The sequence below is a fragment of the Phocoena sinus genome, chromosome 7 (genome assembly GCF_008692025.1).
Source record: "Phocoena sinus isolate mPhoSin1 chromosome 7, mPhoSin1.pri, whole genome shotgun sequence".
Lineage (NCBI taxonomy): Eukaryota > Metazoa > Chordata > Mammalia > Artiodactyla > Phocoenidae > Phocoena > Phocoena sinus.
The window spans coordinates 4,577,060-4,601,903 of NC_045769.1; the positions used below are offsets into that span (position 1 = coordinate 4,577,060).

At 48.0% G+C, this 24,844-nt stretch overlaps 1 protein-coding gene across 6 annotated transcripts in view; it reads right to left on the reverse strand.

The window, feature by feature from the left end:
* AGAP1 (ArfGAP with GTPase domain, ankyrin repeat and PH domain 1) overlaps window positions 1–24,844 on the reverse strand; it is a 560,398-nt gene that overhangs the window by 52,289 nt on the left and 483,265 nt on the right. For 4 of the 6 annotated variants that reach the window (XM_032637223.1, XM_032637221.1, XM_032637225.1 and 1 more), the window contains 3 exons: window positions 21,445–21,599; window positions 18,455–18,545; window positions 14,596–14,818 (listed from right to left, as the gene is read on the reverse strand). In XM_032637223.1, coding sequence (XP_032493114.1) covers window positions 14,596–14,818; window positions 18,455–18,545; window positions 21,445–21,599 — 469 coding nt within the window. Of the gene's footprint in view, window positions 1–11,956; window positions 12,048–13,217; window positions 13,296–14,595; window positions 14,819–18,454; window positions 18,546–21,444; window positions 21,600–24,844 lie in introns of those variants that run through there. The other 2 variants (XM_032637226.1, XM_032637227.1) reach the window with 2 other exon arrangements.

The following is a 24,844-nucleotide window of genomic DNA, read 5'->3' on the forward strand; positions in this document are numbered from 1 at the left end:
GCTGAAAGAGGACAACGTGCCACATAGCAGGGGGTGGGTGTGGGAGAGGGTGAGGCCCCGCCCCAAGCTGATATGGATGGGAGGCGGGGTGGGGGGGACAGGCACAGACACGCTGCCACCTGGTCATCCTGCGTCCTGCTGAGCCCGATGGCAGCTGTACTGTGTCTCACTGCTGTCCAGTGCCACATGCAGTTCCCTTTGGTTACCGACCCCACAACAGCCCAGCAGCAAAGCGCCAAGGCTCAGAGTGTGGGCTTTGGGGACAAACTCCCCGTCACCAAGTACCTGCTGTGTGACCTCCATGTCCTCAGCTATAACATGGGACAACAACTGCAGCTTTCCAAGGGGTTCCTGGAGACTTAGATCCGGATGCCGTGTAAGAACCCAGCGGCTGCGCTCGGGGCCGTTAGGATGCCAGGGGCTGCTATAACTCATGCGTGGGCCGGCGCTGGAGGGGTCGGCTGGCCCGTCCCCGGTGCTGCCGGAAGTGGGCAGGCAGTGGATGAGCTGGCACATTTGGTCTCTGCAGCACCGAGGGGCCACGTCCATCCTGGAGGTTGTGCTTTGCTGGGAGCATGGAGAACACCAGTCTTTTCCATCTGCTAGAGATGTGCTCCTGCCGCCCCAGGCCTTGGGGGCTCAGCTTGTCTCTGGCCTTGATGGCTTTAGTGTGATGGGTGTGAGAGGCCAAGGTCACCTTGCTTTGGGCCATAAGATCTCTAGCTGGAAAGGCCTCTCATAAGCCCCATGACCACGTAAGAGGCAGCGGCCTGCGTGGATCACCACACATTCATGGTCATCACTGAACACGTGGGCCCAAGTGGGGGCGTTTTAACTCTTCTGACCGCAGGACCTCACAGGTGTCACAGAGCATCCCGGGAGCTCCCTGCCTCGGACTTGTCTCTCCTCACCGCTTCTTGGCTGTTGGCGCTTTGCCATCTTGGAAATAGGTTCCTAAACATAACGAGGATTGCATTCTAATCCCTCACCACTACCTCCCAATCACAGAGACTCTTCTCCCCTCGACACTGACTTCACGCGGAAAGGGCACCCTGCTTTGTGACGTCAGAGTCTAGGGATAAAGGTGTCCTCTCCTGATAGGGTGGAGGTCTCCTCTGTCAGGACTGCTGCTGAAATTACGTGCAGGTGCCCCCCCTCGCATGGCACAGACACTGGTTCTTGTTCCACTGTGGAGAACGGGGTTGATCCCAGGGGATTAAAGAAAATCTCACACACGCTTTGTCAAGAAGAAAGCTGGTCGTTAGAAACCAAAACTGTCCACAGACACAACTGTAACAGAAGGACTGAGAATTTTAAAATCACAGATAATTTTCTGCTGTTCCCACTGGATTAGAGCAGCCTTGATGGGATCGGAATCCTACTTTTACCTCCTCTGTCCCAGGGACACCGCTTCTGTAAACAGTGCTAGGATGCCCTACGCCGTAAGTTCTCCAGATTGTCTTCCGACTGTTAAGTGAGTCTGGGTTGCACACGGCCATACGGAGCCGTGCGTCCATCTTTTAACTGTGACGCCATGTCATAATCTCTAAGTATTGACGTCAGCCCTGTTTTGTGTGTGGAGTCGTCCACTGGATGGACACTCCACGGAACCTCTGGCTGGCCACTTACTTTCACTTCCCTTTTATCTGCCATGCGGCATAGCCCCAACATTAGTTTCGGGAAACAAATAATTAAAAACACAAGCGCTCAAGTATTTATTGAGCCTCTATTATGGTTCCTCGGAAACTCTACGGAATAGGTCATTATTCTTATTTTCATTTAACGCGTCTGGAAAGGTAGAGTCTGACATTCTAGAATGCGAACGTATTCGTCTTCCTTGATTTATCCATTCCACCCCCCCAGGAGAAAACTCCGGGGAAAGTGACCGGATTCTTAGAGGCCTTCGCACGTGTTATTTAAAAGACGCTGATGATCTCAGGAGGTGAGGGCTGTTTGGGGTCGTCTCTTCCTTGCTCCGTAGCAGGGGTGCTACTGGCATTCCGGGCAAAGCAATCCTCCGTTTTGTAGGACTGTCTGGGGCTTCAGGATCTCAGGCCCCTAGGACTAAATGACAGTCCTACCCACCCCCCCCCCCCCCCACCCCACCCCATGGTCATTTCCAAATGCTTCCTGGGCTGAAAACCACCAGAGGGTTGAGAAAGGCTGGCACAAGGACCGTGGTCATTTGCAGACAGAATTCCACGCTCACAAGCCATGCAGTCGACTTCTCTTCGGTGCCTCCAGGTGACCAGTGTGAGCTAAGTTCAGCCTGCTCCCGGGCACTGTGTGAGATTACAGGAGTCACCTTCCCTGTCTGGGGTCCTCTTCTCTGATCGTAAACACAGACATCTCCTAATTTCACTAAGATCGTGAGGACCAGTGTGAAAACACAAGGGGCAGCACGTGGAGTTCCCTGAGGAGAAAGTCACGGCTAAGTCACCATGGTTACGTGTTCATCCTCCAGGGTCATAAGATCACGCACATTAGAGATGCTTTTCATGTGAGTCCCTAAGGTTGAGGGATGTGTACTCCAGGTAATGTTTATCTTCCGGACTCCAGGTTGATGAAATTTTGTATCAGTTACAAACGACATTTAATTATTTGAAGCTTTAGTGCTGCTGTCACTGCTGTTCCCACTCTCCAGGGCCTCAAGCAGTTTCTTGGAGAAATCGGGACTCTGGAGCTGGGAGAAGCTTGCTTTGCCCTGCTGGCTTGGGATGGTACGCCCTAAAGCCCAGAGACCCTGCTCCAAAGCCAGGACTGGACAGGCAAGGCTGGGCCTCGGCCACGCTTGACCACCTCCTCAAAAGCACGGGGCATAAACGGGTGCAATGTCCACCTTTATTAACACGAAATCAAACTGCCAGGATTTCACGGCTGAAATTACCTTTTATTTGTTCTGCCTGTCATTTAAAGGCCTCGCCATCCACCCAATGGCTCAAGAAAGAAAACCAAGTATCACCTTGGATGTTTGTCCTTCCCCAGGCCCCCAGCTGGGGTGAGCCCTGATGATGTTATGTCCCCGAGATCCCTTTGGTCCAAATGCCTCTTGAGGAAGGGCTGTGCAGCCGGCAGGACCCAGGCTGGATTCTGGTTCCTGCATTCACAGGCTGAGCTTCTCAGGCCAGTTTCCTTGTCTATTAAAGGGGGAAAGACATCGGTTTGTCCTGTGGATTCCAGGAGCCAATGGCTGTGACATGCCCGGCCTCTCAAGGCTCTGGAAGGCCCTCATATCACTGACCATCACTGATTCCAACCCACCAATTCACCTGGACATGAGGCGCCTCTTTCTCCCTGGCCTCACCCTCCTTCGGTCTGCCCCCGCAAGTGCAGGGGGTTTTGGTAGCAGTGCAAATCCCGCTCAGAGCCCTATGCTGGACGACCCCCTCCCGCAGCTCCCCCAGCCAGATGAGGGGCAGACATGCTGGCCAGGCCGACCTTCCCCCACCATCCGGGCTTCAGCCACCCTCGTGTGTTTCTGCCTCTTTGCCCAGAATGTTCCCTCTTTGTGGAATGCCCTGCCCCATCTGTGCTCCTTGGAAATTCCTTCTTTTTTAAAAAAAATTGACAAAATTCATATACTTTTTCACATTTCCTACAATTCATGCTGTAAATGTGTATGCTTTGGTGGACTTTTAGTTTAGTTACAAGACTGTAGAGCCATCGCCATCATGGAAATGCAGACAATTTTCATTATCTCCCCCCCAGAAAGCTTGTACCCTTTAAGCAGTCACTCCCTGGACACCGCTGCCCCTCATCCCCCAGCCCCTGGCAATCGCGGATCTACCTTCCATCTCTACGGATCTGCGTACTCGGGCGGCTCCATATAAATGGAGTAATACAATACGTGGTCTTCTGTGTCCGGCTCCTTTCACTTAGTATAATGTTTGCAAGGTTCATCCAAGTTGCAGCACATATGGTGTTTTATTGTTTTTCTGTGTCTGAATAACATTCCACTGTATGGATGTACCATCTTTTGTTTACCCATTCATCATTAAAATTTTTTATTTTATTTTATTGAAGCACAGTTGGTGTATATCCATCATCTGATGGACATTTGGTTTGTTTTCACTCTTTGGCTTTTATGAATAACGCTGCTATGAACACTCATGCACAAGTTTTTGCATGGACATGTGTTTTCATTTCTCTTAGGTATATACGTAGAAGAGGAATTGCTCGGTCATATGTTAAGTCTATGTTTAACTTTTGGAGGAACTGCCAGACTGTTTTCCAAAGTGGCTGTGTCATTTAACATTCCCACCAGCAGTACATGAGGGTTCATATTTCTGTACATTCCACCAACACCTGCCACTGACCTTCCTTTTTATTATGGCCACATCTTAGTGAGTGTGCAGTCGTATCTCAGTGTGGACTGACTTGCAGTTCCCTAATCAGTAATGATGTCTGGCATTGTTTTCATGTGCTTATTGGGTATTTGTATATCTTCTTTAGAGAAATGCCTATTCCAACTCTTTGCACGTTTTAAAACTGAGTTACTTGTCTTCTGTTGCTGAGCTGTACACATTCTTTGTACATTCTGCATATTAGACTCTTATTCAGTATGTGGTTTTCAAATATTTTCACTCATTCTCTGTTTCCAATTTCTTGATACTGTCCTTTGAAGCACTAAAATTTTTAATTCTGATGAAGTCCAATTTATCTATTTTATCTCTCTATTTTCTTCTAAAAGTTTTACAGTTTCAGTTTTTACACTTAGGTCTTTGACTCATTTGGAGTTAGTTTTTGTATACGGCAGGAGATGGGGTCTAAGCTTCATTCTTTTGTATGTGGATATCTAGTTGTCTCAGCGCCACCTGTTGAAAGACTATTCTTTCCCCAATGAATTGTTGAAAAGCAGTTAACCATAGAGGGACGAGCTTATGTCAAGACTTTCAATTCTGTACCATCAATCTACACGTCTATTCTTATGCCAATATCACAATCTTGGATTATTGTAGTTTTGTAGTAAGTTCTGAAGTCAGGATATACGAGCACTCCAACTTTGTTATTCCTTTTCAAGATTGTTTTGCCTATCTGAAGGTCCTGTGAATTTCCACATAAACTGTAGGATCAGCTTGTCCATTTATGCGAAAAAAAAGCATCTGTAAGTCTGAAAGGGATTGTGTTGAATCTACACATCATTTGGGGAGTGCTATCTTAGCAATACTAAGTCTCCTAATCCATGAACATGATGTCTTGCCAATTATTTAGGTCTTCTTTAATTTCTCTCAAAGATGCTTTGTAGTTTTCAGTATATAGGTTAACTTTATTCTTGAGTATATTAATATTGTAAATGCAATTGTCCATTTCTCACGTATAGAAGTACAACTGAATTTTGTATATTCCTGAGGTCCTTTATTAGCTCTAATAGTTTATTTTGAATTCCTTTAGATTTTCTATATATAAGATCACATCACCTGCAAATATAATTTCCCCTTCTTCTTTTCTAATCTGAATGCCTTTGGTTTCTTTCTCTTGCCTGATTTTCTGGCTCGAACTTCAACGATGAAGAAAGGTGGTGACAGTGGATGTCCTTGTTTCGTTCCTGATCTTAAGCGGGGAGCTTTCAGTACTTTACCATTAAGTTTGATGTTAGCTGTGGGTTTTTCATAGACACCCTTTATTTAGGTTGAGGGAGTCTCTTTTTATTCCTACTTTGCCGTGTGTTTGTATCATGAAGGGGTATTGAGTTCTGTCAAATGTATTTTCTGCATCTCTTGAAATGAGTACATAGCATTTGTCCTTTATTCCATTAATGTGGTATATTACTTTGACAGATTTTTGTGTGTTGAACCAACCTTGCATTCCTGGGGAAAATGACATTTGAACACAGTATATAATCTTCTTGTAATGGGGGCAGACACAGAGATGTTCCCTGTGGGTTGTAGCACCTTTGAGATGGCATATTGGACACAGAGTACGGTAAAGAAAGAGGACAGGTACCTGGGTCTTAAGAAATGAGGAAAAAAGTCCAGGAACTTGGGCTAAACAGGGAGAGGGACTCCAGGTGGGTTGTGGGCATTTGTGGATACTGCTTGGTGTAGACCACTGCTTCTCAAACTTTAATACGCGTAAGAATCACCTAGAGAGTTAAAGCACATCGCTGGGCCCCACCACGGGGACACACTTGGAATGGGGTCCAAGAACGTGCCTTGCTGGTGCTGCAATAAACCACTCCACAAAGCAAAAATAAACCCGGACCGCATATGCCACGTCAGCGGACCCTCCCCCGCACCTGAGAGCACACAGGCCACTTGCCTCTCTCACCGCCAGCATGCAGGGACCCAGGCACAAAGCTGAGTTGAGTTTTCCAGATAAAGAGCCCAGGAAACTTCATAAATAGTATTTTCTTTTAGCATTAAATCTACGTGATTAAGTGGGTGGGCTAATGACTAGTTTCATTTTACAAATGAGAACATTCTCTGATTTTTAAAAATCAAAATCACAGAAGATGCTGGCTGTGAAACCAGGACTAGAAATCCTCTGGCCTGGCTCCCTATTTCATCATGCAGATAATAAATACGATTGTGAAGCTTTTGGAAATACAAGCTAAATGTTTTCAACAGACAGTGTCGGGTCAGGGACACGAACGGAGGGAGGTTCAGGCAGGAGAAGGATGTGGTCACGTGAAAAGCTGGGGCTCGAACCGTGTGACTACGTTGGCTGATCTGCACATTTAGGTCTCGGCACTGTTTTCCAGAGAAGCTCTAAGGATTAGCACTGACTGCAGAAAATTAAGACTTGAGAATCACGACTGAGTGACTTGATCAGGTTTGCTGTATGAATGCAAACTAAAATGAATGATGCTTTATTATCTTTAAGTTACCATGAATGAGGCCATTAGATTTTATAAGTGGAAAGACATCGTAGTTATGCTATTATACATAATACATTTACACTAATAACATATAAACACCGGCACACTAATGGCTGGTAGGAGTATGAGCTGGGGTCAAGGGGAGGAGAGGGAATGTACACTGGTAAACACAGTGGTACCTCTAGACGCCACAACTGACCATGGGATGTGGCCATATGACGCTGAGCAGAAAAAGGACGGGAGCAGCAGAAGGACCAGGGCAGAGTGTCAGGAGTCAGGTCCTGCGTTCAAGTGATCTGCCCCTTAGTCCCGGGCGAACCTCGACAAGTGACTCCAGGACCCTGACCTCACAACCTTCTCACATGGGAAACGGGGGTCATCCCGTGTCGTAGGACGGCTCCGTCCTAAGAAAAAGCACCCAGTACACTGTGAACCCTGGACCCAGGCTTGTCTGCTTCTGCCTCTTCTTCATTGTTAGGAAGAAGAAAGCAGGGCCCTCCTCAGAAGAGAGGAGGTTTCTGGTGCGAAATGATCAAAGCACCACTGAGAGAAATGACCTTCTGGAAAATGCTCTGCTTTTGGAGGAATCAAAACAGAGGCAGTTGTGTTAGAGTATTTACAGGCCCCCGTTTAGAAGGGCTCCCGTGATCTAGAATTCAAGCCTAACGGTTCGCCTCCACATCACGTAGCTTCATCTACGGACGCGGGCTCGGAAGTGGTCAGGGCGCCTACAAGAAACTGATGCTGGCAGGTGACTCGCATTTGCAGCTACCAATGATAATAAAAATGCTTAACAATAAGAAATTCCTTGATTGTCTCCATGGCTACATTTCAGAGAGCAAATGAGAGGGGTTTTCAACCCAAGACAGCTCTCCGGTCGCAACGCTGGCTCCCACATTTGGTTTCCTACGGGATCAAATAAAAGACGGGTTTGTGTGTGGCAGGAGGACGTAATAAACCAACAGCACTATTTCATCCATCTTCTTCAAAGGCAACTGGAAGGAACAGTTATGCTGTAAAACGCGGATCGCATTTTACTTAACCTTACGGAGAATCTTGTTAGATCCGCCTTTCTTATAATTAGGGCTAGTCTATCCTGAGAGCTTAATCGGAGAGCACTGCCGATGCACAGATTCCCTCCACGCTCCCTGCCTGCAGCGTACCAGGGGAACTGCTCTGTCTCTTGTCAACCGTAATCTACAGGTATTATTTCTGAGGCAGTGTTAACGCGCGTCTCATTTGTACATTTCCCTAACTGGCTTAATACTGATACTGCAATATTTCTGATCTGGGTGCAGAGCTCCGGTAAACCCAAGCATATTTAGCAACGTGCTAATGAGGACCATCCCGTCAAGGAGGGTGGCTGAGTTACGGCTCTCGGGGTCTGATTCCATGTCGGCCTACTCTGAGAAGTCCCTAAAATATCTTAAGTCAAATCCGAGGTCCCCGAGCCGCTGTTGGGTTTGCGGAGCCGCGGACGTGTGAACTCTACTGGCAATAAACGTCGCTCCTGCAGGCGGATGGCGTGCCTGCAAACCCAGGGCCCCTCGGAGCCTGCCACTGTCCCCACTCACTCAGGACACTGTCCCCGCCCAGACCCGAGGCCGGGAGGGTGGGCCCCGCTCCGGCGGCTGGGGCCAGGGCATGCCCGCTGACAGGCGCGCCACGATGACAGAAATGCACTCTGAGTTGCAATTAGTGGCACTGTCATTTTCGGGGGCTCCTGCCAATTAATTAAGCCTGTCAAACAGAAAAACCACAGCGCTCACATGATAATTTATATTGGAAGAGACGAGCCTCATGGAGCACAGCGGCTCCCTCTGCAAACAGAATTCTCCCTCCGAGCATGGAAATACGTAAGAGAAAATAAATAAAATAAAACAACAACACAAAAGGGTGGATGGAGGGGAGGTGGAGATGGGGTCCTGCACGGGGAAGAAGAAAGTGAGGCTGTCCTTGTTATAACTGTTAACTCTGATCGCCAGAGTCGAAGACAGGCTGATTAAAACTCCAAACGAGCCCCCAGCTCCCTGAACCCTCTGTGTCCGTCCGGGATGATAGAATCAGGAGTTTATTCATACCATTAAGCCCCAGAGAACTTAATTGAAAGAAGAGCACAGCCCGGACCTTGACAAGCGGGAGGTCACAGTAATTGCTGCTGGACATATTTAACATTAAGATAATCAGGCCATTAATTACCCTTTGGATCATTAAATCAGCCAGTTGCAAAATGAAATTTCTGCCTCTATTACTCACTTGAGAGACCACAGGGGTGGCCTTTAATTTATCAGTGAGCTTGAGATACAAAGGCTGGGGCTGGGGGAGGGCAGGAAGGGAGGGGGCCGAGCGGTGGCAGTGGCAGCGGCGGCAGGGCATCAATTCGCCATGCTCGGTGATCCTGGCAAATTAACTAGGTAAGATAACCTCCACTTCCAAAGGCAGAAGCTGGGGGTATGTAAATAGACGAGGGCAGACAGGGAGATCAGAGTCTACACACCACTTAGCAGGATAATAAAGGAAATCATCCTTGATTATCAGTGCTAATTTGGACACTGCCGGTAGCTTGTTATGTGTGTTCTGAGTAGCATTTAATTAATTCAATTGCTTGTTAATGAGGGAAGTGACATGTGGGGAGCAGATGCCACCCAACTGCAGATGGGTTCTGGTCATCACTGTAAAGTCCTTTTTTTTTCCCCCCCCCCCTATTTCTCCCCCTGCCCATTTTTCTTTTTTTTTAAGGAAAGAAAATAGGAAAAGGTGTCAAGCATAGAGGAACACTCAAAAGGGACAAAACACTGACCTCAGCAGGGCCAAGAACTGTTGAAAAATAATAAGATGAGACAATCCTGGGACCGCGTGGGCCCTCATGTTCCCCGAGGCCGCATTTGGATCAGTGCATCTTTATGCCAGAAATTTGAGCCTGAGATTACTATATTGTGATCTTATGATCAAACCTAACGAGACAGAGACGTGGCCAAGTGGTGCTGCTTTTAATATCTCAGAGTTAGCGGTGGGGATCCAATTATTTTCAGTTTGGATACATTTCCCCTTTATCAATATCTCCATGTGCATAAATAAGATGAAAGTGGCGTTCGGAAATGAAAAGGACACGGAACTTGGATCACCGGGCAGACTCGCTCCGCCTGGAAGTGAGCAGCCCGTCTCTCCCACGCGGATTTCTGACGTCCGGCCCCCAATCTTCCTCCTGAAGTGACATCTTTTTAGAGGTTAAACACAAGAGGGGAGTTCAGGGGCGCAGGTGAACTGACAAATAACGAAACCCAGAGAAAGGATGCTAAGAGAGGGAAGGGAACGTACACTAAATCAGCAAACTCGGTCCCCTTCCATGTGGGATCAAAGAGGTGGCAGGGTGATTTCAGTTGGGCCTAGAGCTTCTCCCAAGGGCTCTTTCATGGAATTGAGAACACAGCTCTCTACTTTCAGGTTCCTTTGATTTCCTAGACCAAACCGGCAGGCCCCAAACCACCCTGTAAACAGGATACCTGCCCTGAAATGCAAATAGCCACTGGTCCCTGGTCCCTCCCGGGCCAAAGCCCTCGACTCGGAGACACAAAGGTGGAAGATGAAGAGAGAAAGCCGCACAGCCCAGCTGAGTTCGGCTTCTGCCAGGAGGAATGCGGTTCCAGAGAGCTCCGATCGGTCCTGGTGGGAAATTATTTTCCCTGCAGTCAATCGAAAAAGCTTCTAAGTGAAAAGGGGGATGAGAATCAAGAAGGACCTGCCTTAAGTGATGCAGACCGGCCCCGAAAACACCAGTGCGTGGCCGAGCGTGCGAGGATGCACAGAGAGGTTTGTTTGAGGCGGCGTCACCGTGTGCTGGGAATTTCACTCACAGACACACGGGGCGTTCTGAGGCCCTGAGGATGCAAAGCCCCCCCCGACACATGTATTCCAAGCTGACCAGTTTCCTCTTTCTCTCATTCACCCATTCGTTCACGCACTCCGGAAATATGCACGTGACCGTTTTAACATCTCTACCTCCGAGCTGTGTCCTGACACCGGAACCAGAGCCCTGCCTGGTGGCTCCAGGCCCCGCGTCCAACTCCACAGGACAACGTACTCTAAGATGCAACACACCGACTCACACGCTGACCGTCCTGCCGACAGCAAACTGCCCCTCCTTAAGGCCCTAACACCTAGTTCATTCTGTTACCACTTCTCCCCTACTCCAGCAGCCCCATTTACAATCGATATTTTAAGTGTGTGCTTAAATGGTATCAATAGCAATTAGAGGGGGATTCTGATTCCACCCCAGAGGTAGTTAATTGTTACAGCATCGATCTTCTCTACCTGCTCCTTTCTCCAAATTAAACCTCCATTACAGAGGGGGATGAAGGGCATCCTCTCCCCTCCTGAGACAATAAATTTAATATCGAATGCACTGGAAAAAAAATAGCAGTTGTTGCAGAATCCATCCAAAAAGATTTTTTTTTCTTCCTGGGAGTAATTAAAAGATGCTTTTCTTGACTAATGATCCCCCGGTTTAGGAATGGGAAGTCAATACTGCTTTGCCGCCGTCAGCTTCGATTGATCTCAAAGCTGTTCAAGTTTGAACGGCAGTTCTCAGGGCAGCTGAGAATCGCTGGAACCAATTACGTGCCGTCCAAAGCTGCCCTAATCAGGGGTGAAGGCCCAGCAAGCAGCAGGGCAGACGGCTGGTCAGAGGAGCCCGTCTGGGTGACACCAATGCGAGGTGGCTTCAGTTGTTTCTTTGGAGAAGGATCTGTCGTGTTCTACTTCTCCATGGTCCTGAGTCTGTGTGTGTGTGTGTGTGTGTGTGTGTGTGTGTGTGTGTGTGTGTGTGTGTGTGTGTGTCTGTGTGCTGGGGGAGGTATGGCACATTTCTAATTATATTCCACTGTCAGAATGAATCTTCTGAACAAGACAGAATGGATGGAGCTTCTCGGGAAAACAGCTGGGCCCTTTTTCAAAGAATTAGACTGGATATATTGCACTTGGCTTTTCCTCAGACAGAGATACAATTTTATTAAAATATTTCTTTTTAGTATTACCTGAGGGCCACATTAGAGAACCGTCCAGGTTTTTTTGTGCTAGTGATCACAGGTCCTGCAGAGAGAGCGAGGCAGGGTGGGCGGGAGGGCGTGTCTTTCCTTGTCTTGGAGAGGCAGGAACCAGACTAGATATCCATTCTCACACCGCAGACTGAATTCCATGTGGACATTCCAGCCCAAACTTTGGGATTCTGATTCTGTTTGAGGAAAGTGCAGGGGGTAGTGAAGGAGCTGGGGATCTGGACTGTTTTACAATTACACTGAGTGGTCTTTGAGTGTATCTGAGGCTTTGCCCACGTTCCACCAGGACCACAGTCTTCCAACTGATCTCCTCGCCTGTCTCCATCCTTTCCTAGGATGCTGCTGGCTGCCTCCAGTTCTCCTGAGAACAGGCGGAACATATACGAACACAGAAAGAGATCCAACAACCCACCCTCTGCCCAACCGCGAGAGTCGCTGTTAAAACACTAGCCCGGCTCACCAGGCCTTTGCTCTATTATGGCCTTCCCTTCCCCACTTCTCACTGCGCTCAAGGGTCCAGCTCCCCATGGGCCCTGAGGCTTCCACGTTCCTGTTTGTGTGTAGGTCCCTCCCATCCTCCAGCACACACACTCCCCACGCCCGTAGGCCTGGAGATCACAGCACAGTTTCAAGTCAGCTCAGATGACATTTCCCCTGGACCTCCTGGGGCAACGCAAATCCCTCCAGTCTGTGAACGCCACCGAGTCCTGGCATCCTCGGCTGGCCCTGAGAACATTCACCAACCACCGCACACTTACGGTCGTCACCTAGCAATCACTTCTTTTCTATGAGGAAGCACTCAATGAATATTTGCTGAATTTAATTAAAAATAAAACTCCCTGGGAGAATTACTAAAGCACAAAGGTATATTCAACTCTCAAACATGTTTATCTTCTTAGAGATGGACAGAACTTAGAAACCCCCAAGTTACCACGGGAAATACGACGTAACCACATCACCTCACTGTAGGGATTTCACAGCAGTGACTCCACTTGTGAGAAAGAAAGACTCAAATGTCTCTAAAATGTAAAGATACGACGTGTATAACACTACACAGAAGATGAAGTTACATACTCAAGAGGTTAATTCAAATGTACAAGTTAGAAGGATGAAATACCCTTACATACACCATCTTCACTTATGAGGATGAAATTATTATATAATATTTCCCAGTTAAAAAATTAACCTACGTCTTTGTTTGTAATCATTCTAAATGGTTTCTAATTGTGATAGATGGAAAAACAACCAAACTTTTCTAATTCATGTATTAAAAATAGTATAACTGCTCCTTTGACACACAAACAGTAAAATGTATAAAGTTAATTTTTTCCCAACTTATCTTAATGTTTTCTGCATTCACACGTTAAACTCAATCCGATTTCCAATCATTTTTCTTTTTCAGATCTCAGTACCCTCCAAGGAAACTATATGTATGAAAAAATAGACATTAAAACATGAATTAATCTTTTAAGAATGCTCCTAGTGGACAACCCTGCGGATTTCTGTATTAGTGTTAAATCAAAATTGAAAAACGGCAGAAGTGTGTCATTCCTTCAGTCTGTAAGACAGCTGCCTGCGTGTATATTACACAGCATAACTTATATATAAAGAGCCCATAGCGCCAACCTACTCGATTTTAAACAGATGGACTTTGTGCACATTTCTTGCGCACCCCCGTCCCCTCCCCACAGAGCACCTAATAGGAAGGGCAGGGTTAGTGACACCAGCTTCATTCTCTCAAGCGAACCGAAGGGGGCACCACAAATTCATTTTTTAGTGTTGATGAAATGAAGCCCACCGGTTTTCCATGTTACTGGCAGTAGAAACCAACTTCTTAGCCCTCGCATGTGGCCCGACCACAGACGGACACCTGGGTTTCCTTGTCTGATCACCAGCACGACAGATCCGTGCTGATGCTGGGAGACCTCTTCTCCCCCTTCACCTCTGCACACACCTGACAAGTGAAGGCTGAGCCCATCCCGTGCCCCTGCTTCAGATGCTGGGATGCCCCCCAGCTCCCCGAACAGCCGTGGAGACAGGACGGTCCATCCTGCCTCTGTGAAAGAGGCTTTCTCAGAAAACGCGCCATTTTACCACCTCTTAGGTACATTAAATATGCATGTGTGCTAAGAAATGGCTTATAATTGCTGTAAATGAAAAATGAGAAACGGAATGGACTCAAAATAAATGCGTTTTTTACACTGGGTAACAATTAACATCAATGAGGAGCCACCATAAGTTACACCATACTTGGTTGATTAAATGTGTTAGAAATATATTTCAGAAAATAAAATATATTTGGTTACTATAAACTCACTTAGTGGGGGTCGGGGGGAGAGGGGAACCAACGGAGTAGATGCTTGTCAAAGACATAAGAATAACAAAATTAAAGAATCCAGAATTCATAATTAGTGTTAACAGCCTAGCTTATGCCTATTAGAAGTATATTAATTAAAGTGATATATTCGTAAGGTTAGAAGCTCAATACATTTCTAAGAGAGGGAGAGGAATCCCCAAAGTGTAAAAACAAGAGTAAAAAATTAAGGAGTTTGAATTACCCGTGTCTGCGGAAGAGCAATTGTTAATACAGATGTTTCTGTCCGGGGTAATCAGCTTCCCACTGGTTGCTGGGGCAGTTCCAGTGGTGGCTGTCATTAAGGTCATTTCTGGTTGTTGAACTGCCTGCAGAATGCCCCATAACCACATGCCTTCCCACGTCCCTACCTTGTGGAGTCCAGCGAGGGCTTCGTCCGCCCCTGGGTGCTCTCCTCCCAGATGCTGTTGGCCAGCTCATTCCCAATGGACGACATCACCTTGATAAGCTCAATGGGCCAGTCATCAAGGTCCAGAGATCGGACTCGAGAAAGGTGGGTGCCAAGATTCCGGTGGATCCCTGAGCACTCAATGCACATGAGGGCTCCCAAGTTCAAACTGGCCCAGTTGGGATCTGTGGGAAGAGGAAAAGGGCGCCATATGCAATCAGACCGTCATCACTCATCCCAACTGTCCTTAGGTCTCGGGAACAAAACGGCTAATCGGACTTCCCGTGCAACAGTCCCTCCCTAGAATCACATGGCTTGAAAATGCTCCCTGGCCGGTACTTGGAACTGTCTCAGGCATCTCAAAAGCTCTGACATGTTGGCGGCAACTTTCAAACAACTGGCTTTAACCAAAGCCTTGGAAACAACTGAAAGCATTGGTTTGGATAGAAAGATGCGCTTTTGGATACTTCCACAGCGGCACTCCCCTTGAGCAGGCAGACACACATGGAAACAAAATCAGGCACGACTTGGCGCCTACTGTGGATGGCGGCTGATAGTGGGAAAGAGAAGGTGTGCTGAGGGACAGCTGGGTCACTCCCAAAGCTACCAGGTCCCACGTGACCACCTCTGCAACCACGGGCACATCAAAGTTTTTAGTGACATGATGCGCACATTTGCAAATTTCAAAGATGAAAGAAAGGCACACTACAATGAAGAAGTGTGCTTTTCAGGGATCTTATTTAAGGGCAACCGCCAAAGCAACTCCCGTTTCTCCATCCTTCACTGCTGGCAAGATGGCGGACACGGTCCTTTGGTTAGGTTACTACCCAGGATGATCGACCCTGGTTCTCGGAATAAATGGTGATGGGCTTTGGGCTGTGACGCTGCACCAAGGGCACTGAATGAGTCCAGAGAACAGCACTGGGACCCCTGAGTGGGATCAGTCCCTGTGTGAACCTGGCTGACACAGTCAGAAGACTGTGGATTTGGACCCAGGGCTGGCTTCATGCTAGAATCATCAGCTGATTTGCAAAGACGGGGCTGACCTTGACAGTCAATGGCCTTCACCACCGACAGAAGCAAATAAGGCTTACATCATCCAAGAATAATCAACATTTACCGCAGGTGCACTTGAAGAGTCAACCAAAAACCAGGTAGCTGACATCATATTTATTTGGAATCACTCTGGAAATGGCTGACGACCAGGAGTGGCCTTATGCTCATTCAGCAGAAATCAGCCAGCGATTCACTTAGTATCTAACACAAAGGCAGAGAGGTGGTGACAGAGACCATGGTGGGGGGCATACGAGAAGAGGGGTCTGTGACCTCAGAGACCGTCTGCTTGGGAAGAGGAAACAGATGCCCCTAATAATAATAATAATAACACATAAAAAACAAAACACCTCTGCCAATGTGTCATCTCTCATGTCCTTGACCTCAGCCCCTCGACCTTCCCCTTGTCCTCTGAGAAAACACAGCAGGGCAGCCAAAGGCTTAATTTGAATCCTGCTACACAGCTGGCTCTTATGGTGACCTGGGGTATGTAACCTGACCCTTCAGACTCTTCATGTCACCCTGTAAGTGGGACACACTGTAGCAACAACTATTACAGTCACAAGAATGGAAAGAGACAGTGCATGGTGGGACTGGGCACAGACCTGACAGATAATGTGTTTAAGGAATGGGAGTTTAAGACCTCTTTTCTCTCCAGATTTGTCCCACTCTGTCCCTGGATTCCTACTCAGGTGGCCTCATTCTAAACAAACTGGCCCCGGAGCCTCCCCCAACCTCCTTCTTCCACCTGCCCTCCCCACCTGGGCACTCGCCCGCCCAACCCGGCTCTCAGAATGTTCTCTCGACCTCCAATTGGCCACACACCGCAAAGCTGAGGAGCCACGGAATCTTCCCGTTAAAACTATCCTGTAGATGATAGTGGAAACCACTGCAGACGCTTCTCCTAATGGAGGTTCCGATATGTCTCCGATTTTGTGCTTTTAAAGATGTTACTTTGAAACTTCCTGATAAAAACACACTTCAAATAACGACTTATCTCTTCTAACTTCGTATCATGACACATATTGAAAGTAACATTTAAAAATTCAAACAAAAGAAGATGCTTTAAAGTCCCTCAAGAGCTTCCCTGGTGGCGTAATGGTTAAGAATCCGCCTGCCGATTGGTCTGGGAAGATCCCACATGCCGCGGAGCAACTAAGCCTGTGAGCCACAACTACTGAGCCTGTGCTCTAAAGCCCGCGAGCCACAACTACTGAGCCTGCGCTCTAGAGCCCAAGAGCCACAACTACTGAAGCCCACGCGCCTAGAGCCCGTGCTCCGCAACAGGAGAAGCCACCGCAATGAGAAGCCCGCGCACCGCAACGAAGAGTAGCCCCCGCTTGCTGCAACCAGAGAAAGCCCGTGAGCAATGAAGACCCAACGCAACAAACAATAAATAAATTAAAAAAAAAAAAAAACTAAAAAAAAAAAAAAAAAAAGAAGTCCCTCAAGATACCTGAAGAGGAGATCCCTTCTTTCACCCGGAGGCCACAGACGTGGCCTTGCCATCCTGCCCTTACCTGACCTGCCAACCAGCGGTCTCTCCCAGGTGGCTCTCCCCGTTTACCTGTGACAATCCTGAGTTCTTCCTGTTAGGTCGCACAAATCCTGCCTGGCCAGCTTCCTACCTGAGCAGCAGCTCTTTCCCTGAACAAACCAGAGCCATTCAGCTGTGCGTCCTGCTGCTTCCCTGACTCACAATGACTCCCTCCCCACCTGCTCCAGTCCCGCCCATTTCCTGCACAAGGTCTGCTCTGAGTTGCTGTGTGCCCCTAACGGCCTTTCTCCATGGCCCCGGGCCTTGTGGCCACTGGGTCCAGGCCTCGCCCACTGGGCTTCAGGCTCGGGATGCCAGGGCCACCTGACACCCTAGCCTGGTGCTGGACCCTAACAATGGCAAAAGTATATGATTGGAAAAACTTTACTGAATGGGCCCAGCACTGTGCCAGGGCTGGAAGGTGAAGAATGAGAAGTAAGTCCTTAACTTCGAGGATACGAACCACAAAAGGACTTTCTCAAAGGGAACGTGGCATTATTGCCTGGACAACGGAAAGCATGGAGGAAAACTGGGTTGCTCCAAGGCACAAAGCACAATTATGAAGTCTGTCAGTTCAATCAAATGCTTTTAGTGTGTAGTGAATTCAAGATAAAATAAAAAGAGACCATTTGATAGCAAAATCTAGAACATATGATTTTGAAATAAAGAAAACAAACCCCAGAAGTCTCTGGGCAGGATTTAACCAACTGTACTCTATTTTTATGGAAAAAGCAAACAAACGTATGATCGTTGATTAAGCCAAAGGTTGGTTTCTGGATGTGGCACAGAATCTGGGCAGGTGGCCTAATCCCTATAGCATCTGTGGTGTGACTGTGGCTCATGGGGATGCCTGAGGCATAAACAAGACTTGTGATGAACCAGAATGGAAAAGAACACGAAGAAGAATATACCCGGGTCCAGCTGAATCGCTTTCCTGTACAGCAGAAACTAGCACAGCACTGTAAATCAACTACACTTTAATAAAATTAAAAAAAATCAAACAAACAAGAAAGAATTACAGTGTCATCAGAGAGGCATTTGTGTGAAGGGCACTGTGTTAAAATATTAAGTCCAAATAAAAATATTTCAGTTCCTTAAATGCCATTAAATCATGTTATAAACCTTACATGCCAGATGACAGATGTGGGTTTGCTGCAATGCATGCTGTGTCGGACCACCCCATCTCCCTCTGCCGAGGGCCAAGCCCCACCCCGTCCTGGCTCACACTTACTTTGGGTCTCGCAGTCCACGCAGTGGGAGTTCCCTCGGATGTTCCGTATCGACTGCAAGGCCATGGCCTCACTCTGGCTGGTCAGTCGGGACTGGCATACAGGGAGACATACAAACGCAAGATATGAGAACTCCGAGAAAAAGGTATATACCTGCTAATAAAGCCTGGGAAACACCAAACAGATGGTGAGCGAACATAACACGAGGGCAATTTCAACAAGGGACTCCTCTTTAGACGTCTTTAGGATGGAGCCTAGCGGATGGAGAACGGATCGGCACTACCTATTAAGATGCGTCAGATGAGAGACTCACGCCCTAAGACACATCTCGTGATTCCTCGTCAGGAGACCACACGTGTGTGTGGCTGGGGGTGTTTATGCTTCAACGTACACTCACTTGTCTTCTCTGAGCAAGTTAGAAAAACACAAAGAGGGGAAAAGAGGAACATAAAAATTATAAACTATCATGGTTAAGTTTTATTAACATTGTGATATCTATTCTTCTGGCCTTTTTAAATTAAGCACATGTATACAGATAGACGTGCTTTAAAAAAAAAAGCCAGTGTGGTGTACGTTGCTTTGGAATCTGCCTTTATAGCCTAATGACACAGTGTCACCTCTCAATGCCATCACAGCGTCCCTGGCATTATTTAATTTAATTTATTTCTGATGTGATAGATATTCAGAAGTTTTGTCTTTCTGTATGTTTAAATTTGATTTTGGAAGGTAGCCGTTACCTATGTTACTGATTTTCAGTCTTTCAGCACCGAGACTCCTTAGGAAAAGGGTCAGAGCAACTCTGGCATCATTTTAGATGGCTGCATAATATTCCACGCACGAAGACCTAGTTACAGAGTTTTCCTTGATGGACATTTAGACCGTTTCCAACTTCTGTCTGCCATCAGCAGCGCTGTGAGTATGCTTATTGCGAACTCTTTGCACAAATTCGTGATTATTGACTAAGGATGAATTCTTCAAGACAGGAGGACCAGGTAAAAGGACGTACGTGGTTTTAAGGCTTATGGTGCATACATTTAACATAATGGCTAACGCCAAATAAATCCCAGAGGGCACTTAGAATAAGCTTGATTTTTGTGTAAAAATTATTCACAAATGGAACCATCTTATGTCAAATTGTTTGCTGGGAAGCAGTTGCTCACTGCTTAATCATAAACTGTAATTTATTAATTGCTGCTGTCTGATTAGCATAATGCGTTGGGGTTCTATTCCCTTTGGTTAGATGCCCAAGTATTCAACGTGTGTCTAACAATTTCTACTGGCATCTGGAGTGTGTGTGTGCACGTACAGAGATGCGTCTGTCTGCCTCTGTCTACCTCTATAATCTCTACTATTGCTCCCAATTCTGAATTATCCACGGACAGCTAGAACACCTTACAGCCCATTCTCAGCTGAGGCTGTATTTTCCCCTCCAGCTGTTCCTTGTGGCTATTATTTCCATGCTGTGCACCGTCGCACCTGTTCACCAAGCGCCCAAAGTGCTCGGTGAGCCCTTCTCTCACGGGGAACTCTGGCCTTTGATGGCACACATCTATCGAGAGAAAAGGGGCAGTATTTTAAGGCTGGTGCTTGCATCAGGCCGAGGTGACGCTGTCTGTTTTCACAGAGAGCTGGGAGGCATCTGGCAAGGGTGTGAAACAGAAAAGGCCAGTGCCGTCCCCCACCTTCTTGAATCCGATGACCCGGCATATATTCAGGGTCTGACTTGAGATACTGCGATTTTACGCAAAATTTGGAGATGCGTTTGTCTGTTCAGCCACACGTGCCCTCCCAACGCCTGTTCTGAAACCGAGTTCCTGAGCTTTGTGGGTGACAGGTGTCCTCAGCCCCCATCGACAGGAGATGCGGAAGCATCCCGAGTTTGCTTCAGAAGCCACACCTGCAGCCGTGACTCAATAAAGCCAAGGTGCTCAGAAATGGAGGCCCTGATTCTCCTCACTGTGCGTATGAAACATCTTTAAAACAGAGAGGCAAATTACATTATAATAATAATGACTGTGGTCTGGTTTACCCTGGTTAAAGAGGGTAATAAAACAAGACACTCCATCTTTTTGAAAGACAGACTCCCTTCTTAATGACAAAGCTGAACATAAATCATTGGCAGAAATGTCTTTAAATGGTTACAAGCGAAATTGCAGGTTGGGAGGCAATGGTCTGGTTGTTCAGTTTGAGAACTCAAAATGCTCTCCGAGACTTTAAAGCGTCCCAGAGAAGGGGTTAAAAATATCCAAGCATTAAAATAATGATTTGTGAAAGAACCTCTGATGGGAAAAGGGAAATGAGAAAAATGACCTTTGCGTAAGGAATATCACTGGGCAGTAGTTCAGAAAATGCAGGTTAAAGTCTGCTTTTCCTGGCTAAACAAATGCAAAAGAATGAACTCTAACTGACTAAACCCCATACCAGGCTTTATCAACAGAATTTAGAAAATGGACATTTCATCTTCCCTAAGCTCTTTGCATATACTCATATATGTGCATGCGCTTTTCATCGAAGCCTGTACTAAGGGTCAGTTTTCTAACTTGACGTGGATTTGAATCTGAGACATTTATGAGAACGGAACAGTGCCTCCTCTTAAGTCTGCACTTCTTTTCCTGAGGGTATTCAGCCTAAAGCAAAACTCAGTGCGCACAAAGAAGCCACAAGGGTCCAAAAGATTCTATGATCTCCAGTAAAAGGTCAATACTTTACATTTGGGATGAGTCGAGAGAGCAAAGGTTTAAACTGGGATATTCTGCCACCCGAACGTGGTTAAGCTAGGCTACTAATCTAGGATAGAGGACACATGTCGACACAATTCTTTTTTATCTTTGCAATTATTTTGCATTCTGCTCAGAAACATTTAAGAGTCTTGCCAATTGCACGTCTCACCCGATGCTCTCCCCTCCCCCACCCATTTCCGTTTCAGGATCAGCCGCTCTTGATTTTGGTGGCGGGGCCTTGCGGGGGCGCGGCAGGCTGCTCCGGGTTTTACCTTATTCTTGCTGCTCTCGCACGACTGTAAGCTGGCGAGGATCTGACTCTCGATGGCCTGGACCCACGCGTCTCGCTCCTCGTAGGTGGTGGCTTCAAAGTGCCACGTCTGGCCAGTGAGGGACACAATGATAAACTCAAAGTTTTCTTCTTGTTCTGAAACACAGAGTGGTGGGGATGAAGAGTTTAGCTTTCATGAGATCATGGCCCCTCCGCCAGCCCTCGGTCATGAAAGTGCCTTTGGGTTCAATCGCGCCTGCATGGGGCCGAGGCACACACAGGACCGGCCGCCCCGCAGCGGAGATCTGAATCTGCAGACCTCCCAACACTCCAGATTTGGTTCCTAAAGCCAGCGTGGCTTAGCTAGGTTTCAATCAATGCTCAGGGGATGAGGAAAAATGAAAATCAGCGTGTGATGTCAGTGTCTCTGTGCTGGGCACAGATGAAGCAACTCAGGGACGTAACATTGCAACTCGTGGCCGGCTGCTGAAATTGACAGGGGGATGAAAACCAAGTGAACACTGCTCATCTCAGGATACAATTTAATTTCTTCATGAGCACCTGTGCGCCAATCCACAGATACACCCCGGCAAAGACGGAGGCCTGAGGACGTCTGTCCTTTTAGGGCAGAAGACCAGCTACAGCGGGGAAGGTTTTAGTCTGGAGGAGCGCGTGAAATTCCAGGCGATTTGAAGGGGCCACTGTGTACCAGGAAGGGGGGGGGGGGTCCTTACGTTTAAATCCTGCTCCACCACTTGGCATGCTGGAGTCTGGACAAGTTCTCAACCCGTGCTGGGTTCATTTCCTCACCCTTAAAATGGGAGGGGAAAGCTGCCTCCTTTTCTGTGTTTTCCACTGGCTAAATGATGTGCACTAGCTCAGGCCCACGCCCAACACCCTCCGTGAGCGCTGGTGTGCGTCCCCTGTTCTGATCTACCCTCCGGCCTCTGCCACGGGATGAAAGGCAGAGCAGGGGCCACGTGCAGACAGCGTAACCAGCCACAGGTAACCATGAAGACGTGTGGAGCTGGACTTTCAGGCACCAGCATGTCTCACGTGATCGGTAGTTTCCCATCACTTGTTGCTGGGCCAGCTGCATCACGATCCCCTGGCGAGCAAGTGTTCCTAATAACGTGAATAGCCTACTGCCCACCCAGCTGACCTCTGCGTTCGTCGATTACCTCTGTCACCCACACTCGGCTTGCTCGCATCTGCACGAACCTCCCCCTTCCACACTCTTGGGTCCTCTAGCCTGTGTCCCCAGCACTCCTCATGGCCCCTGACCTCTGCAAGGCTCGGTGCTGCCGGGTCGGCCCCGCCCCTTCTCAAGGCCCTGCCTCACTGGGAGCCCTCGGCCTCCGAGACAAGGATGCTCCCTCAGTCTCCGAAGCAACCGCAATCATCTCCAGACGCCCTCTCCTCCTCCCCTTTCGTCTCAGAAGAGAAGCAGCTCCAACTACTGTGGCTGAGAGCCCCTCCCACCTGACCCCACTGATCTGGGCAGGTGGGGACAGGATGCTTGTGTCTTTGTCAAGCACACCCAGGTCTGGGGAGCTGCTCCAACACCGACTGCCACAGACACAGGGCCATGCCACCTTTTCATGAAATCTTTATGTACCCTGATAACAACAGTATCGCGTTCTCGGTGACATCAGCATCGCTGCTCTTTTAGAATTCAACCTGCTGGCGGGCTGGGCCCCAATCTGTGGAACCTGCTCTCAACAGCACGTGAAGGAAGGTCAGGGACTCTCCTATCAGCGCGCCCAGCCTCACGGGGGGGTAACGTTTCTCCAACAAGAGGGTCCACGGCCCCCGTCAGCTTCTCAAAGCTCTGTGACTCTCCGTGTAGCTGTTAAAAGCTCCTGGGACAGGGGTGCATCGTGGGGCTGTGGAAAAGCAGGCGTGGAGCGCAGGCCCACCCCGCGAAAGGGACCAAGCAGGGCGTCACCTGGAGCGGACCCGGGACAGCTCAGGGAAGGCGCTGAACGAGATGGTCTCGGTCCCCGAAGGGGGAGAGGGGAAGGGCAGCTGGGATGCAACTGACACACGGAGACAGGAAATCTCTCTTTCAAGAACCAGAGTGGAATAAGGATATTTTCATATAAAAAACTGAAAGAATCAAGAGCCCTTCCCTAGAGGAACTGGTAAAAGACACGCTTCAGAAGATTCTACAAAGGTTTGAACCAGATGGGTTAGGGAGCAAATGGATAAATATGGAAATACACCTAAATAAAAATTATATCAAATACTACTTTTCTTATCACGTCTAATTTGGGGAAGGTGCAAAATACTAGAGAAATGAAAGTGGACATGGACCCCCTGGAGTTAAAATGCCCTGGGATTTTGCACTGTTCCACAGGGGAGTTAAGAACTAACTTTAGACGTTGGTAAACTAGGTACACGTGAGAAAATACCAGGGTTAACCTCTATGAGAAAAGAAGTAGAATGTATAACTCCCTGACAAAGAAGAAGGAAAATGTAATTAAAAATATGATTAAAATCTTTTATCAAACTAGGAATAGAAGGGAATCCTCTTTCCGTGGAAAAGAGTACGTATCCGAACCCACAGAACCGTTATTCTTTTTTTTTTTTTTTTTTTTTTTGCGGTCCGCGGGCCTCTCACTGCCGTGGCCTCTCCCGTTGCGGAGCACAGGCTCCGGACGCGCAGGCTCAGCGGCCATGGCTCACGGGCCCAGCCGCTCCGCGGCATGTGGGATCTTCCCGGACCGGGGCACGAACCCGTGTCCCCTGCATTGGCAGGCGGACCCTCAACCACTGCGCCACCAGGGAAGCCCAACCATTATTCTTTTTTTTTTTTTTTTTTTTAAATTTATTTATTTATTTATTTATTTTTGGCTGTGTTGGGTCTTCATTTCTGTGCGAGGGCTTTCCCCAGTTGTGGCAAGTGGGGGCCACTCTTCATCGCGGTGCGCGGGCCTCTCACTGCCGCGGCCTCTCCCGTTGCGGAGCACAGGCTCCGGACGCGCAGGCTCAGCGGCCGTGGCTCACGGGCCCAGCCGCTCCGCGGCATGTGGGATCTTCCCAGACCAGGGCTCGAACCCGTGTCCCCTGCATTGGCAGGCGGATTCTCAACCACTGCGCCACCAGGGAAGCCCCCAACCATTATTCTTAAGGACGAAATGTTAGAAGCAATCATTTCACACCAGGTCAAGGGCTCTCAAGGCCAAAATGTTCACGGTACCAGCCCTTGTTCAGCCCTGCTGGCCGATGCAGTGAAACAAAACAGGGAAGTGACAGATCTGGAGACTGGAAGGATAAAAGACACCAAACTGGCATTCACAGATTACGAGATCGCTTACGTAGGAAACCCCAAGGAATCTACAAATGTCAAGAAATAATAGTAGCAGTTAGTAAATGGGCAAGCTTTAAGACCAGCATAA